At 36.0% G+C, this 19,043-nt stretch overlaps 1 protein-coding gene across 12 annotated transcripts in view; it reads right to left on the bottom strand.

Annotated features, from left to right (window-relative positions):
- Positions 1–19,043, bottom strand: part of DMD (dystrophin) — a 1,918,566-nt gene that overhangs the window by 215,714 nt on the left and 1,683,809 nt on the right. The window contains exon 1 of one of the 12 annotated variants that reach the window (XM_058186506.1): positions 8,557–8,771. The exons of the other annotated variants lie outside the window; for them this stretch is intronic. Coding sequence (XP_058042489.1) covers positions 8,557–8,576 — 20 coding nt within the window. The 5' untranslated portion in view covers positions 8,577–8,771. Of the gene's footprint in view, positions 1–8,556; positions 8,772–19,043 lie in introns of those variants that run through there. 12 annotated transcript variants of the gene reach the window in all.

Genomic DNA, 19,043 nt, shown 5'->3' with positions numbered 1-19,043 from the left:
AACATTTTTTAGATTCAGTGACTTTTTATGAAAAATAGCTACTCCACCTCCTCTGCGGATTTCACGATCTGATCTAAAAACATGATACTCTTTGTCTGAAATAATGGAGTCAGGGATGGATGAGTTCAGCCATGTTTCGCACACAAATATAATATCAAATGTAGCATTGTTTAACATGAGTATAAATTCAGGCAATTTGTTTACAATGCTTCTTGCATTTATCAATTTGCATTTAAGATCTGTAGCATTAGATGAAGAGGAAATAAGGGGCATGCGTACCTAGTTATTGATGATAGTTGGTTGGAGGTTCTGATCCATGGATGGTTGGAGGTTCTGTTCAACACGCAGTTGGAGGTTGGTTGGTTGAACTACGATTGGTTGAGCAGTGGATGGTTGAACAATGGATGTTTGGGGGTTCTGTGGGAAGAATGGATGGATGTTAGTTGGTTGAGTGATGGTTGGCTGAATGATGGCTGGTTGAGAGTTTTGTAAGACGGATGATTGGAAGTTCGGTGCGACGGATGGTTAGATGCTTTGATTGATGGGGGGTTGGATGTTGGCCAATTGACTGTAGGTTTTTCTTTTTATGCAGTCAGCACGGTAGTCAATGTAAAGGTTGGTTTCTCCTTCGTCTTGCCTTCGTTTGAGTTCTGTGCGAAGTTCACGGGACCGAATCCATTGCAGAAATGATAAATCAGGTCTTGCTCTAAGTTTGTCGAGGCTGAGGTTTGTTCTGGCAATTTTGTTTATGGCATAAATGAACTTTGGACTAAAGTGTTCACGTAACTGTGGACTAAAGATTGACATCTAGAGGCAAAGAAAGAAATACAAGATGGAAATGTTTCTGTGATCTCAGGACAGTTCCAAGGAAGATGGCTATATCTTTGCGATTGCAAGACAGCTTTAAGATTTATAACATCAAAGAGTAAGCAGAGACTCAAACGACATCTAAGCAAGAATGCAAGAAATAACCACAGAATTGGAATATTAACAATGTTTTAAAAATAAGAGTAGTTTGCAGCAATTCTAGTGAAGAATATAAAATGTATGATATTAAAAATAAAGTTAAAGCCTGTATTAAAGATTATTAGAGGATTATAAAAATAGTGAGAATAAAGCGAAAGGAGTGTTAAGGAATTTAACTTAAGACAATATGAAATTTTCTAAGCATAAAGTAATGAAATTGAAATAATTTAAGATAAAACTTCCAATAGAATATTTGAATATAAGTACGGAATATTTTTTTTTTAATAATAAGAAATGTTTGCTTTTTTCTAATTTGCTCTTTTATTAAGAATGGATAATTTGGAAATCATTATTGGTGACGGGAGATCTTTCTGAAATTGATGAAATGTAAGAGAAAATTTCTTTAGATTTTATTTTGTCTCTTTTATTTTGCAATTTTCTAAGCATAAGTAATGAAATTGAAATAATTTAAGATAAAACTTCCAATAGAATGTTTGAATATAAGTACGGATTTTTTTTTTAATAATAATGTTAGCTTTTTTTATTTTGCTCTTTTATTAAGAATGGATAATTTGGAAATTGTTGTTGGTGATAGATCTTTTTGAAATTGATGAAATGTAAGAGAAAATTTCTTTAGATTTTATTTTGTCTCTTTTATTATTATTTTTTTTTTGTTATGGTTTTTTTATGAAACTAGGGACAATTATTGTTATATTTTGTGGAATGTAAGGATTATAGATGGTGATTGAAGGAAATTGTGTTGGGGATAAGTATTTTAATGAAGAAGGGAAGGGCAAGAAAGGGGGTAAAAAATATGGGGATTAGACTTGATTTAACACTATTTCAGGATAGGGGGAAGGAACAGATTTTATGATAGAAATGTGCAAATAATAAAATATTAAGAGGGAAAGGGAAATATATTGGATAAAGGAGGATGAAATTTGAATTATGTTTAATTATGTACCTGACTGATATCTTGTTCAAAAATGATTTGTATGTGGTTTATTTTCAAAAAATAAAAAAAAATTCTGGAAAAAAATCTAAGAGACAGTCTTGGATTTGGAAAATTGGGAAAAGCAAAAGATTTTAAAAAGGAAAAAAAATGATTTTCAGAAGAAAACAATAATTTATAAGAGAACTTTTAAAAAACACTGGATATTTTGACAAACAATTGGATAAAATAGCCTGCTTTATAACAGAGTAGAAACGGAGAGTACCATCTGCTGGAAGAAAGAAAAAGTACTGTAATATTCTATTCAAATAGACAAAACAGAAGAAATAGCAGCTGGAAATTTCGATCTTGGCTGTATAGAAGAAGATAATTTGGACACTGTGAGGATATTGAAGGAGTGACTGTGTTTTACATCTGGGTGGTTGTTTTATTTCCCTTTTCTTCTGGAAAAATTGGATTTATAATTGGATTTGACAGTTGCTGAATTTGGACAATAATTAATAATTGAGAAGAACATTTTAACTTTAAAAAACAAAGGAATAATTGAAGAAGAAAAGGAGATTCAAACTATATTGACTTAAAATTCTGGCTAAGTGCATAGAGGGGAGGTATTAGTAACCTTTTAAATTGTCATAAAATGGAGTTGCAGATGTATGAAGTGTTACTTTTGATGTTTAAAAGTACATTTGAATCTTTAATAGGAAAAAAGAAATGGAAAATTTATTTAAATATACAAAAAAGGGAAGAGAAGTTGGAAGAGGAAAATTTAAATGAAAAACAAGAAATTAACAATGTTGAAGAGAAAATGTTAAAAAATAGAAATCAGAGAGCATTATAGAAATATTTGGGAATGTAAAAAGAGCAGAGAGGAAAGGGGGAAAATTCCCCCTAAAAAAGAAACAGGCAAAAGGAAAGAAAGGGAAAATCTGGAAGAGACAAGGGAAAGTTTTGGTAAGGGATGTTCAAATAACACAACAAAAAAAGATAAAAGGAAGCCAGAAGATGAAATGTAACATATATAAAAAATAAAAAAGAGAATTGAGAAGTTAGAGCGAGATAAAGGGTTGTGCAAAAAATTATTAGAAATGAGGATGCTAAAAAGATTTAGAGATGATGATTAAAGATGAAGAAAGATGAGGTAAAAATTGGCAAATAAATATGTGATAGATTAATAAATGGGAATGGGAAACTAGACAATATAGTAATAATAATAGATTTTTGATAGTTTTTTAAATTAGAATGGAATTTTAATTGTTATAGTAGTGGTAAGAGAGAAGAATTATAGGATATATTGTGATGTTAGCTAGGTGAAAGCATTGAAAATGAAATGATAAAGAAATATGTAAGAATAATATGGTAGAAATTGAAAAAATATGGTGGAAAATGATAATAAGTGAATATATGATAAAGATGAATGAATAGTTTGTCTACACTAAAACTTAATAGATAGATATGTGAAAATAAGCAATTTGACAATATTATTAATTTTTATATCAATGTAAATTAAAATGGACATTTAAAATGTTAATTGTAAAGAGAATAACAATGTTGAAATCATGAAAGTGACTATTTTTGCAAAGAAGGAATAGAACATGTTTGTGATAAACCACAGTAGATGGAAAGGTGAAAATAAGTAATCTAAGAATATTATTAATTTTGATAACAATGTAAATTAAGATGAATATTTTATTGTTAATGATTGGGTAGAAGGAATTAGAGAGACACTTCCGGAAATGAAGAAAGAATGTAAACAACTGGAGTAATTGTAACTGAGAAGAAGCATAAGGCATAAAGTGATGTTATTTATATAAAATTGAAAATGATAAACAATAATGAAAAGAAAATAATATGGCAGAAGTTGAAATAAGATATGGAGAAAAATGATAACTTTGTGATAAAGGATATACAAAAGAGATAAATTGGGGGGGAAACGGTAAGAGTAAGATATATTATGATGATGATTTTGATTATGTATAAGATGTGACCTGGTTAACTCTATTCATAAAATATGTATGATAAAAAAAATTAAAATATAAAACGTGTCTATAAAAAAAAGTGTGAGGGTCATTAAGTGGAAAGCAATAGGACTTCCAGGTGTGCTTGTGTGCTGCAGGGGTGCGACTGGGGAGGCCCAGCGCACGCCCAATGCAAGTTGGGGAGGGCATGTGCAGTACAAGTGCAGAGAGGCCAAGTGCAGAGAGGCCAAGTGAAGGAGGATACTATTCTATTAAAAATAAAAAAGCTATAAATTTACTCCCATACTAGTTTAAGATCTTATAAACATGAAGCTTAATTGTAACTGGAAAGAATAGATTTTACCCTATACTCCAAGCAGAAAAAATTGCAGATTTATTCTGCATGCTAAAATAGTGTTTCTTCTTTCTGAATATTTTTAGCTTAAGAGTTATCAACAACATAAAGAAAAGTGCTACTTAAATACTTTTACTGATATTTCTCTTCATAAACTTCTTTACCATTTTTCAAAGGCAATTGTTAGCTTGAATAAGGACTATCTGCAAATAATATATGTAACAAAATGCCACTTCAGCAACTTCTAAAGAGCTTTGATCATATATAAAACAACAATAGCATCTTTTAGAAAAGAGCAGCAGGCCTACATAAAGCTTTGGATCAAAGAAGTCTATCAATTCTCATAAAGACACTGTTCATAATCCACAAAAATAAGCTATCATGAAAAATAATGTTCAATATTAGTAGTGCAATGGATCATTTTACTAAATTCCTTGCATAACATAGGTTCTCTATGTTTATAACAATAAAATGTTATGAACAATTTTAAATAAATTAAGTGGTGCAAAAGATTGGGAAAGTTCCTAAATTTCTCCAGGTGAACTGTAAATTTGAAGAGAGAAGATAAATGAGCTATCTAGCTTATTTCCAAATACGGCATTCCTGAGGGTATTTTTTTCTCATAATCAACCAACTTGGATGAAGGACATTATTTAGTATAAATACAGATCTTAAATTACTTTAAAAAATCTTATGTTTTTTTGTTTATTGAGCTGTTTAAAAGGACACACATTAAGTATTTTGTTTTAATTAAATATATTTATTCAAATAGTTTTGAAAAATATTTTAATATTTTAATATTTAATTAATCTGATTTCTGTATTTTGAAGCACAGGAATTGAAAGGAGAAATTCTTAGGGAAAAAAGGTAAAAGGATAGTGGAAGAAAATTGGTGTTTGCTCAATAAACCAATCCATCTCCATTTAGGAAAACCACCTATCTGCTCTAATTTTCTGAAGCAAATTGAGAATTCCAGAATGTAAGGTGTGATATATAATCAGATCACATCTTTCCCTTTATCCAAAAGTAGGAAAATGCTTTTATTGTCTTAGGTCAGTGTTGGCTAACCTTTTTGGCATTGTGTACCAAAAGCAGGGGAAGCGCGGGGGTGGGTGTCACACACGCGCTTGCCCAAACCCATAATTCAATGTGTTCCACCCTCCCACACGTGTGCGCAACACCCCATGTTCCTCCCGCTTTTGGAATGTGATGGCACGGTGGGCCCAGTAGGCCCATTTTTTGCCCTCCCTAGGCTCCAGAGTCTTTCTAGGAGCCTGGGGAGGGTGAAAATAACTTCCCTCCCACACACAGAGGCCCTCCGGAGGCCAGAAATGGCCCAGTGGGACCAGAAGGCCCATTTTTCACACTCTCCATACTCCAGAGCCTTTCTAGGAGCCTGGGGAGGGTGAAAACAGGCCTCCCCCCCCCGGAGGCTCTCCGAACACCGGAAACAGCCTGTTCCCTGACTTTTGGTGGGCCCAGAAGGCCTGAAAATCAGCTGGCCAGTGCACACATGCATGCCGGAGCTGAGCTCACATGCCCATGATATGGCTCTGTGAGCCACCTATGGCATGCGTGCCATAGGTTCGCTATCATGGTCTTAGTTTAACATACTTCAGTGTAGAGTTAAATAGACAAGTGGTCTGGTTTAAGAAAAAATACATTCTGTTACACTTTTCTGGACATAGCCAAAACACTAAAATGAAAAGGGAAAACATATCCTTTCAGTTGCAGATGAAATAATCTGGGTAACTGCTGACACGTAGCATATAAAGTAATAGTCAATGTGTTCAGAAAAACTGTGGCAGATGAAGATTCCTCCTTCATTCCTAATTACCAACTGGCCATCTTGGCTATCCAAAATCAGGTTCCTTATATAAAATCAGAGAAAAATATAATTTCACAGAGCATCATCCTCAATGAAGCAGTTAAGTGTCATTTTTAGGTGTCTGGAAAAGGAATGCATGTCTGTAACTAGAAGTATAATATCATGGAATGAATGTTCATCTACACCAGGGGTGTGCTGTAATTCTAAATGCTGACTATTTTTTGATTAACTACCCAGGAGATGTAGTTTAAATTTTATTGGCACTCAGGATATCCACTCTGCAAGATGACCTCATTTCAGTTTGATAAAGGCACAATTTAAAACAAACAAAAAAGTATTGTGTCAAACTATATTAGTAATTATTTCTATAGAAAAATTACACTTGGGTCTTTTACAAATTAAACATTTTATAAGAGAAAATATTAAATATTCTTAGTGTTTTCTTTTTAATTAAATCCTATTATACCCTTTCAATTTAGTTTTCTTTACTGCACATTCTTTATTACAATTTGCTTTAAAATACATTAACCCAAGACCAATCTATAAAGTAAAATTCAACACATAAAACCGCAAATAAGAAAATGCAACTGACAATACCTATCTAATAATTTAAAATTTAAGGAATAATTTTACAATGCATACTTAAAGTGATTTAAACTGTAGAGCTGCTACAACTGTTTTAGTTTAATATGTTTTGTTGTCACATGTAAATTAAACAGGAACATATTAATATAAAGAGAACTTTGTGCAGTGTTACAATAAGCAGAAAACCATTTAAAAACAAATTTTTCACAATCAAACAAAATTATGCAACATAAAATTCATACCATCCCAAAATGAATAAAAAAATTGAAATTGAGATATTGAGTGAACAGAAAACTAAAGAATGGTATCCAACATACTTAGAAAGCCTCTACTAAAGAGACCTTAATAGTTTATTCTGGAATCAAAAACCGAAAATCTGCTTTTCTATATATTCCATTGTATTTCTGGAGAAAATGGAGTAGTACAGGTAATGGAGAAAGCAGTTTTTTGTACTTGAGAAGGACTACACATTTACACACTGAAATTATTTCTGCCTTTCTTTTGTTGTGCAACGTTTTATTTTATGCACTCTGAGAATAGTTGGGAACCAGTACCTCCAGCTGTTACTTGCCCACTTATCCATTTGCTTTTTAAAGCTTATCGATTACATTTCTACCAAATTCAAAATCATGATATATCTGCAACCAGTTATACCTGAAAATGAGCCAAGCAACTTACACAGAACAGCCTTCTCAAGTCTTAATATTACATGTACTATGTGTCAATAAATTACTTTTTACTTTCAGAAAAAATACATAAAAATGAAGGTTTTTTTCTCAACTAAGAGTTAGATAGTATAGACTAGAATATAGAAAAGTACTATATTAAAGCACTGTCTCCTGCACAATACTCTGCACTTTGAAATGCCCAAAACGTAAATGGAAATACCAATATGAAATGTATTTGACTCAATATATACATTTAATTCATTATTTGTTCTGCTCTACCATTCATTATTCAATATTAAGAATATTCCTAAAAAATAATGCATGCACAAATGGCATTGATATCTCTTTTCCTCCAATGGGGGATGAGTGCCAAAAATAAATCTTCAAGATGCATCTAAAAATCAATTATCTTATTTTGTATTAAAGTTTTCCTTCTTGTGGCTAACTGCTTTCTCCAATGGCATATTTCACAAACATTAGATACCAACTTGCTTCTGTCTTCCAATTCCCTGCTCAGCTCTTCCAAACTGCATTGTTTCATTCATTCCTATACAGCCAGCATGTTCTAACTAGACCACATTTATCAAGACAAGAAAGCACATTGCAGAGAAAGAATGCACTGAATTAAATGTCAGTTCCTATTTCCCAAAGAAATCAAGCAGAAATTTGACCTTTCCATAGTGAATGAAATGAATTAGTATGCGTTTTTTTCTCCAGGGTCTTTGCACAAATGAGATTGAATAGAATGGTTTCCCGGAGGTGGGGGCGGGAGTTATTTTAACGCATGGAGATACGCAATACATAAAATACGATTGAAAAGAGCAGTTTACAAAAGGCAAGGTTAAAAAATATAAGCCTTTTAAGAAAATAAATTTCACAGTATGGCAAAGATATAAGAATTCGGATTGTGCTCGGGAAAATTACTATACATACACACACACACACATACACACAAACTAGGGAGAAGAAATAAAAAAAAAATTCCTAGCGTTTCCTGCATTGGGAGAAATCTTTAATTTCTAAGGTACACAGCCGTAAATGAAAGGATTAGTTTAGGCGTGTGCCAGTCAATAAGCACACTTGCACCAAGAATCAAAGAAAAACTAGCAGGAAGGACTTTCAAGCTGTAAATTAAATTCCCTCTATAAAGACGCGGACGTTTAATGAAGCTTTAACTGCTTTGCTTGCCTAATGACCTTTACCACTTGACGGGTTATTTATTCAGGAAATATAAACATTAAACTTACCCTTTGGAATGTTCTCTCATCGCCTTATATCTTATTTATATCTTTGATTCAATGACTCCAGAGGGAGGAAAAGAAAAATGCGGCAGCCTAATGCAAAAAGAACCCGCCGCTGTGCCCAACAGTGACTAGCACTGCAACGAGGGCAGCAATCGCGGGCCAGCTGCGGGAGAAGTATGGGAAGCTGCAGAGGGCTAGACGAGGCGGAGCCCGCACTGTCTTGGTTCCATCTATTGAACCTGCAAACAATTGAAGAGCTCCCAAGAGATGGCGCGGTTGGGAACAAAAACAGTGCGAGGTGGTGAGGGTGGTATGTGTGATGATGGCGGTTTATTTAAGGTAGAACCAGAAATTCTGAACCAGCCTGCGTCAAGATAAGCAGAATGTGGCCCAAATCCGCAAAGCGTTTCGCGGAACCACCCATTTATTTTCATAAAGGCTGAGATACGAATGATGGAATCTAACGAACGCTTACTGATTTTGCATTTAAACTGAGCTACCTGTTTATTTTCTTGTTTTTTCAGGGGCATAGAAAAGCTGATAAAGGTTTTAAAGTAAATTTGTTCCGGATCTAATTATTTTCAAATAGTTCCGCTCGATGAAATGCAGCACCCAAGTATTACTAAAAGTACGTAGTCTGTAATAAATCAATAACTCCCTACATAGTCTCACTGATTTCCTCCATGCCCAGATCTGTCCAGTTATTTTTCTCACCACTTTCTTTCCTTTTCCATATTTACACTTGGTTAATATTAACACATTAATAGTTTACTGATTTAGCCTCTTGAGATCTCAGAGCACAGCCTTTTCTATCTCACAAAGCAGGGATTCAATAAGCATATATTCTGAAATCAGTACTACTTAGGCTATATACAGGATGACAGCCTAAGTCCCTACTAGGAATTTTTTATTCTGAAATAAATACACGCACATACAAACAGTTCATAAATGTAACACATTTACATTTACAATAAAGAAATAGGTACAACACAAAGGTACAACACAAACGCTTTTTAGGAAAGTGAATTTTATTTGTCGGAATATCAACTAATGTTAGAGAAAATTTACGGGTGCTCTCCATTCCTTCAGTGAGCTAGCCAAGATAGAAGCAGCTGAATCCAGCAAATGCCCCTTACTTTATCCTGAGCAGCTGCCTATAACAAAGTTCAGCCTGAGGGGAAAGGTGTGGTGTATTGCAGAATCAGTTTTTAGTGTTGTTAATGTTTTACCTTGTACCTAGTGCAGAATAGGCATTTGTACAGAATTAATATGGTGTAAATCCGCTAGTGCATATATGCCACTAAGTAATGCCACTAAGTAATTGCATAATGGAGAAAAAAGATGTCGTTTTATCTCTATACATTAAAAAAGCAAATATTAGAGAAAATTATAGCATACATTTAAGGTTAGAATATGCAGCAGTTCAAATGGATCAGAATAATATATGGAAAAACTTTGCACATAATTCAGTTATTATTTTTTGTAAATAATAATAATAATAACAACCGAGTTGGAAGGGACCTTGGAGGCCTTCTAGTCCAACCCCCTGCCCAGGCAGGAAACCCTATACCATCTCGGACAGATGGTTATCCAACATTTTCTTAAAAATGTCCAGGGTTGGAGCATTCTGCAGGCAAGTCGTTCCACTTACTAATTGTTCTAACTGTCAGGAAATTTCTCCTTAATTCTAAGTTGCTTCTTTCCTTGATCAGTTTCCACCTATTGCTTCTTGTTCTACCCTCAGGTGCTTTGTCAATAGCTTTCTGAAAACAGAGCAGGAACAAATTTAGTGTGGCAAAGCAACTGAAAAAAGAAACATTGAATTAAAAAAGGAGTTGGAGTTGGACTTGTCCAAAGGCTCTAGAGCAGTGGTAGTCAACCTGGTCCCTACCGCCCACTAGTGGGCATTCCAGCTTTCATGGTGGATGGTAGGGGTTTTGTCTGATACTGAAGCACTTTCCTTTTTTTTAAATTTAATTGACTTTTAAAAAATTTTTCATAGCATTATTTAAAAACATTTTCATTAGGTTTTCATAAAATTCCCCGTGACAATTTACATTTCTGAAAATATACTATTTGTATCGCCTGCGCTTAAGTTTAGCTCATGTTACATAAGTGAAACTAAATGGCGCTATAGTGCAACTGCAAACAAAAGAGCCTCGTCCCAGAATAGCTCGCACATATCCCCCCCACACCACCCAAGCTGTAACAGACAAGCAGAGCTGGTAGCCCGCGCCCCCCCCAAACCCAATCCACGATGCGCGAAAGGCATGCTCAGACGACAATACATGGTGCATTACTGTGGAATTGGTGGGCAGTTAGAAAAGTTTACTACTAACGGAGATACAAAAGTGGGTGGTAGGTATAAAAAGGTTGACTACCCCTGCTCTAGAGAAAAAAATTTTCCCCTAGCACCTTGCTATAAGAGAAGCAGTGATTCAGGATGCTGCCAACTGTGCCATTCCTACCCCCCCACCCCTGGTTGTATTACCCAATGGCTTACCATGTGCTTGCCTATGGATGCATGTATAGATGCGGTATATATTCACACATAATATTCACAACAGATGTGCATCCATCCTGATAAGACCGTTGCAGACATATACATATAAACAGGAAATATGTATGCACACAATCTGAGTCATCCATAAAGACACACATTATTTGTTACACAAAAGAAACTACAGATGTTTCTTCAGCTACTGCTTTCTCCTTGTTCAAAGTGAATTCCTTATGAAGTTAAAGAAAAGTATCCATCTATAGAATTAAGTTGTAGATTAACACATTTTGGTTTTACTCAATAAACTGATAAGACAGTATTTGGTGTACTAAACTACTTTCCTTTTCCAATAATGTGGTATCTGTAGATAAACATAGTTATTGGGTACCCATTCCAGGTAATCAAGTCTGGTAGAGTACCCAAGAACTAAATAGGCTTCACCAATTTATATTTGTTTTAATTTTTAGACATCATTGGAAAAATTATCTATAACTGAATTTTTCATCTGTTCTGTTAACTATGCCAATTAATTGTAAGGGCCAGAATTTCTCTAATAGTAACTAATATCTTAACTTACAATAAATGTAACAGGAAAATATGCTTTGTATGTATTTGCAGGTATGTGTCACTTAACGTATTTACCAAAAGTGAATAACAGTGGAATAAAAATGAATAATGAATTCATTATGTGTAATAAAGAATAATAAACTGGAGGGATTAATATTTAACTTTTATCCCACAATATTTGCCTTTATCCAATTGTACCATTAATTTTAGAAGAGGAAATATCAAAATCATTTTCATTTTTCAAAGCTGTTTATATACTATTGGAAGAAATGTCTATCTGGGTTCAATTCTAAGTGGGGAGAAAGTCACTGGAAACATGGAGATTGCTTGAAAGGATCGTTTAATGGAGCAGAACCATTAAGTACATGGTCCTGGTGCAGCTGAACACATGGAGTGGCGAATGAGATATATTTATACCCTCTCTTGGGCCTTGCAAGAAACATTACTATAAAAAACAGACTGGAAATAAAAGTTAAAATAAGCAAAAAAATAGTAAGAGAACACCTGTCTGATCTTGATGAATACAAATCACCAGGACCTGATGGATTAAATCCCAGAGTTCTAAAGGAACTGGCAGATTTTATCTCAGAACCATTGCACCACATCTTTCAAAAATCCTGGAACACCGGGGAACTACCAGAGGACTGAAAAAGAGCTGATATGGTTTCCATCTTCAAAAAAGGGAAAAAAACAGACCCAGGAAACTACAGACCAATCAGCCTAACATCAATACCCGGGAAGAGACTGGAAAAGGTAATAAAAAAACAGATCTGCCAACACCTAGAAATGAGTAAAGTAATGGCTAGCAGTCAGCATGGGTTTGTTAAAAACAGATCATGCCAAACCTATCTTATTTCATTCTTCAACATAGTGACTAAATTAGTAGACCAGCGAAATACCGTGGACATAATATACTTAGACTTCAGCAAGGCATTGGACAAAGTAGACCACAACCTACTTCTTTGTAAGCTAGAAAAAAGGGGGATAGATAGCTTCACCACCAGATGGATTTGCAACTGGCTGACAAACCATACTCAACGAGTAGTCCTTAATGGGTCTAAATCTACATGGAGAGAAGTAAGCAGTGGGGTGCCACAAGGTTCCGTCTTAGGCCCAGTACTCTTCAATATTTTCATAAATGACTTAGATGAAGGAATAGAAGGGAATCTCACAAAATTTGCAGATGATACTAAGCTGACAGGAATAGCTAACACTCTAGAAGATAGGCTCAAGATCCAGATGGATCTTGACAGACATGAACACTGGACCCTATCTAACAAAATGAAATTCAATGTAGAGAAAGTAAAGTCTTACACTTAGGTAAGAAAAACCAAAACCACACATATAAACTGAGGGAAACCAGGCTTAATAGCAGTGACTGTGAGAGGGATCCTGGAGTCTTAATGGACAATCAGCTAAATATGAGCCAGCAGTGTGCAGCCGCCGCCAAAAAAGCCAATGCAATCCTAAATTGCATTAACAGAGGGATACAATCAAGATCAAGTGAGTTATTAATACCATTCTATATAGTCCTAGTAAGACCACACCTAGAGTACTGGATCCAGTTTTGGTCACCATAAAGAAGATGTTGACATTCTAGAAAAAGTGCAGAAGAGAGCAACCAGGATGATTAGGGGACTGGAGACTGAAACATATGAAGAACGGTTACATGAACTGGCCATGGCTAATCTACTGAAGAGAAGGACCAGGGGACACATGATAGCAGTGTTCCAATATTTGAGGGGCTGCCACAGAGAGGAGAGGGTCAAGCTGTTTTCCAAGGCACCTGAAGGCCAGACAAGGAATAATGGATGGAAGCTGACCACAGAGAGATTCAATCTAGAAATGAGGAGGAACTTTCTGACAGTGAGAACAATCAACCAATGGAACAGCTTGCCTTCGGAAGTTGTGGGAGCGTCATCATTTGAGACTTTCAAGAAAAGATTGAATGCCATTTGTCAGAAATTGTATAGGGTCTCCTGATTGAGCAGGGGGTTGGACTAGATGCCTATAAGGTCCCTTCCAACTCTGTTAATCTGTTAAAAAGTATACTGTTGGTTGTCAGGCTCCCATGGGCCTATGCAATCATAACTGAAGTTGCCTGAATCTTGCTGGGTGATGTAATGAAGGGCAAGTTCCTATTGTTGCTGAATGGCTTTGCCCTGAAAATAATCCCATCATCCTGAAGCTGAGGTCTTTTGTTTTGTAGATAGACTGGCTCAGTCCTTTGTCTTATAGATAAGCTGGAACCAAAATGTCGGCTGGGGGCAGAGAGCTGGGGTCTTTTGTTTCTGTTTCCTTTAAGATTTTTATTTCTCTTTTAGGGGAAATATTCTGCCTTTTTAATATTTCCTAGAATATTTCATTCTTCTAGGAGAAGGGTGGGGGCTAACTTTCTACACCTTCAAATAACTTTAAGGATAAATTTTCTGTTTAATGTTAGCCACAACATGTGGTGAGTGGGTAACTATATAAATTGAAATGAATAGACAAACAAATAAAATGTTCATTCCTGAAATTAGCAGAAGCAGATTCTGTCAGGAGTATTCAAACCCAAGAGTTTGCTTTAAAAAACATAATCACAGTCAATTTTTAATTGTAGCTTTTAGCTACAACCCTACCTTAAGTATAGATGAAGGTTCTCTTTAACTAAATCTGTGTTCATTCCCATGTACTGTCATAAGGAATGAAGTATATAGGCAGGCTCAGAGTTGAGAAACCAGGAAGAGCATTTGCCTGCTGCAGGGTTGCATAACCTGGGGCACCCACAGATGAGGGCTTCAACCCCAGGAACTTCCCAGAGACTGAGATCATTGCAAGAACTTAGAAACTTGAAATGGGGGACTTCCGGTTGGTGAGGCTCGGACAAAGAGAGGCTTTGAGGAGCTAGCTCTGCTCTTCATCCCTCTTTTTTGGTGCTGGAGCAAAACCCAAAAAAGGTACACGAACCCTGTAGGGAAGCGTGTTGTAGTGGGGAGATTCGAGGAGCAATTTGGTGACAGGCAATCATCAACGCGACGGAGAAAAACCCCATGGAGCCCAGCAAGCAAAAAGCTGGTATTTTTTTTAATGCCGGCTCTGTAGTCTGACAGCCAACAAAGTGGAAAGCAAGATTATTAACAGCTTGTGGTGAGGAGCAAGGAGAGGTCAGTGCTAAAGAATTTGTGTAACAGAAGATTAACAAAAAAAAAAAAAAGGGTCGCACTTCATTGTGAAGATTGATTGATCATAACCCGAGAAGGCAGCTAAGAAGCTGGTGAGAAACAGCGGAAAGTGACTGGGAGCAATTGATAGCCTGAAAAAGGCAGGACAATTTAACAAACAAAATAGGAGAAGATAGTAATTCGGAATACCTTTTGAACATTTGAACATTGAATTTCAGACTTTAAACTTTGAACTTTGGAAAACTGAGAACTGAACACTAGTTACGAGGCTGTGAGCTTTTTTTTTTTTTTATTAGAAGCAGCTGAAGTAACGGAAGTGGAGAGTGACCATAGCAAAGAGCATTACTCAGCAACTTATCAGCATAATAAGAAAGACTGAGTTGATGGGAACTTTTGAGAGACCAATACATTAATAAGAAACTGATGAATTGGTGACTCTTTTACTTTTTGTCTACTTTTGTTTATTGAATCTGCCAACTGATTTTTTTCCCTTTTCTTTTTTCTTTTTCTACTGGATATAACGATTTGAACGCTTTTTGGAAATCACTATCATTATTTAATCCACTTAAACCATTAATTTACTTGTTAGAAGGCTAATTAACCCAGCCAAGAAATTGATTATAGCTAAATATTCTAATTTATACATTATATATTAATTGACTGAAAGTGTTACGTAATTTATTTTATACATTGATACTCCTTTCATGTTTGTTTCTCCTCTTTCTTTTTTGTATTTTTTTCAACCTATATATATAATCATATATATACCGATTTATAACTCAGATTTATAGATTACTAGATATTTTGATTAATATATTAATATTTATATATAATACTTGTTAAGATTTATATTTATAACTCAAACGATAAGCTACTGTTATAACTAGTTATAGTCAGATTTGGGGGGGGAAAAGAGTTTCATATAGATATTTATAGTTAGGCACCTCAACCTAATTAGCTATGCATTCTACGATTTCTGAATACTGATGTGAACATCGAGATCTATACAAATAATATAATAACACAAAAATTTATAATAAGCACTAAATTATACTAATAACGAACTTTTAAAGTAAAGAATTTGAAGGTGTTTAATGCCAATTTGGGGCAACATGTACAATATTCTTAAAAAGCAGAAAGAGATACTAGAAGAGATGACTTCCACAAACATCACATTAACTAAGGCAGGAAAGAAAACTACACTACCTCTAACACCCTCAGCAACAACACCTTCAGCAATAACACAAAAAACAACAGAGGGAATGCTGAAAGCCGAGGAACAAAATACTGCTTCCAATATTAATATTCAAATCTCGCTATCTACGTTACAAGAATCAATGGCAAAACTCCAGGAAATAATGGTAAAGAACCATTTAGAGACAAGAGCGGATATTAATGAAGTGAAAGAGGAAATGGGGAAATTAAAACTGGAAATGAGATCAGACATATCGAAACTCGATGAAAAAATAGGATCAATCCAACAAGCATTAGAGAAGAATGAACATATAATAAAGGAAGTAGAGAAAAGAATGGAACCAACAGAGAAAGAACTAGAAAAGATGGACCAACAAATAAAAACGGTGAGCAAAGAAATGGGAGACTCTCTGACCTTCATAGAGATGGATAAGGCTGCGTCATATTTAAGATTTCAAAATGTAGTGTAAGAAAAAGATGAAGATTTAGAACTAGTGATGGCAGAAATCTTAGCTGAAGCATTAGATAGAGACAAGGAGGAAATGTTAAAGGAGATGGACGACGTTTACAGGGTCAGCACGAGTTATGCGAGAAGAAACAAACTCCCAAAAGAGGTCCACATTCGATTTACAAGAAGGAAAGTGCGAGATATCATATACAAAATATCCAGAGAAGTTGTTCAAAAGTTGTTCAAAAAAATCCTGAGATTTTTCAAGCGTATCTATTGTCCTTTTCTCCCAAGTAACCAACATCCCTTCTGGAATTAGCCATTGAAATAGAATGTTTCGTTTATTCAACTGCTTAGCCAGAAATTTATAATCATTTATAAATTTGATTTATAAATGATTATAAATTCAGAAGACCAAAGTAGCAAAGAAGATTTAGATCTAAACCCCCAAAGAAGACAAGACCAATTAAAAAATAAACACAAAGAACAAGAAGTAATAAATACTAATCAACAACAAACAGAAAGGGATATAAGAGCAATCAGAAGACAAAAAGCAAAAGATAACTAGGGCTATGGAAAAGGAGGTGAAACTCTTATCCATCAATATAACTGGATTAAATTCAACGACAAAAAGGAAAAGGATTTTTGCAAATTTAATAAAACAAAATGTAGATATTATATGCTTACAGGAAACACATATCCTAAAAACTAATGAAAAATATTTAAATTGCCCCAAATTAGGGACGCTGTTTACGGCTTCTGCAGATCAGGAGAAAAAGAAAGGAATAGCGGTGTACACTAAGAGATAGAGGCAAATTTAATATTTGGAGACCCTAAAGGAAGAATTTTGGCAATAAAAATACAGATAAGTTTTTTAAAAATCCTATTAGTGGTAATTTATGCCCCCAACGACAATCAAAGTGAATTTTACAAAGCCCTATATGACAAAATTATTGAATTAGGAAAGAAAAATAATTGCATCATAGGCGATTTCAGTGTGATAACAGACTATCAAAAAGATTACAATGGGGGGAATAAGAAAACAAGGGAGGGGGGAAAGGGAATTACCAAAAATATCTCTAGAAATGACTAAAGAATTAAATTTAATAGATATATGGAGAACACTAAACCCAGAAAAAAGACAATTCACCTTTTATTCGAACCCCCATAAATCTTGGTCACGCATTGATATGGCATGGATGAGTGGAGACCTAGTAGAAGAAGTGGCAGAAGTAGAAATCTTACTGAATTCATGGGCAGACCACAACCTGCTTAAAATTAGCTGGAAGGGGGGGAAAAAACCAAGGAGTAGATGGACACTAAATACTCAATTATTGAAAGATGAGGAATTTACTAAGAATATTAAGGAAGAACTAAATTTTTATTTTAAAGAAAATAATAATCAATATACATTGACCCAAAACCTACGGGATACTATGAAAGCTGTGATTTGGGGAGTTATAATATCCTTTACTGCAAAAGGTGCTCGCTGGGGTGGCGGTTGAGACCCCCAGACTTATAGTCATGGGGGACTTTAACCTACCATCGAAGGGCTTGTCATCAACGACGGCTCGGGAGTTCCAGGCCTCCATGACGGCCTTGGACCTGATTCAAGTAATTGATGGCCCTACACATATAGGGGGAGGCACACTGGACTTAATTTATATCTCTGGACAGTGGTTAAATGATCTGAAACTAGATAAGTTAGAAACAGAACCGGTGTCATAGTCAGATCATTTTCTCCTTCGCCTAGATTTTCAGACCACTACCCACCACTGCAGGGAGATAGAACCAACGCGCTGGTTCCGTCCCAGGCGCCTGATGGACCCGGAGAGGTTCCTGACGGAGCTTGGGCCGTTTCCTGAGGACCTGGCCCACGGCACGATTGAAGAACTAGTTGCAGCCTGGGAACAGGCCGCGGCTGGAGCTTTGGACCGTATCGTGCCCTTGCGGCCTCTGACCCAGCGTAAATCTCGGCCGGCCCCCTGGTTCTCCGAGGGGCTGAGGGAGATGAAACGCCGGAGAAGACGCCTAGAGAGTGTCTGGAGGTCCAGCAGTTCTGAAGTTGACCGAACACAGTTAGGTCCTATTCTAGGACCTACCTAGTGGCAATGAGGGAGGCAAAGCGTTCTTACGCTTCCACTCTCATTGCATCGGCAGATAACTGCCCAGCCGCCCTGTTTTGGGTGACCCGCTCTCTCCTGCATCAGGAGGTGCGGGATGACCCGTTACAGGGATGTGCCGAGGAGTTTAGCGGTTATCTATATGATAAAATCGTTCAGCTCCGGGATGGCTTGGACCGAAATTGGGATGATCCGGATGATAGGCGGAGTTGCGTCTTGTGGAGATTGTTTGGGATGAGTTTGACCCTGTGGCTCCCGAGGACATAGACAGGTTGCTGGGGAGGCTGCATGCCACGACATGTTTACTGGACCCGTGCCCTTCCTGGCTGGTGCTGGCCTCTCAGGAAGTGACACGAGGCTGGCTCCAGGGGATTATTAACGCTTCTTTGTTGGAAGGGGTTTTCCCTGCCGCCTTGAAGGAGGCGATGGTGGGATCCCTCCTCAAGAAGCCGTCTCTGGACCCAGATGTTTTAGGTAATTATCGTCCGGTCTCC

The sequence above is a fragment of the Ahaetulla prasina genome, chromosome 5 (genome assembly GCF_028640845.1).
Source record: "Ahaetulla prasina isolate Xishuangbanna chromosome 5, ASM2864084v1, whole genome shotgun sequence".
In the NCBI taxonomy this organism is placed as follows: domain Eukaryota; kingdom Metazoa; phylum Chordata; class Lepidosauria; order Squamata; family Colubridae; genus Ahaetulla; species Ahaetulla prasina.
This window is presented reverse-complemented; position numbering and strand designations above follow the sequence as displayed.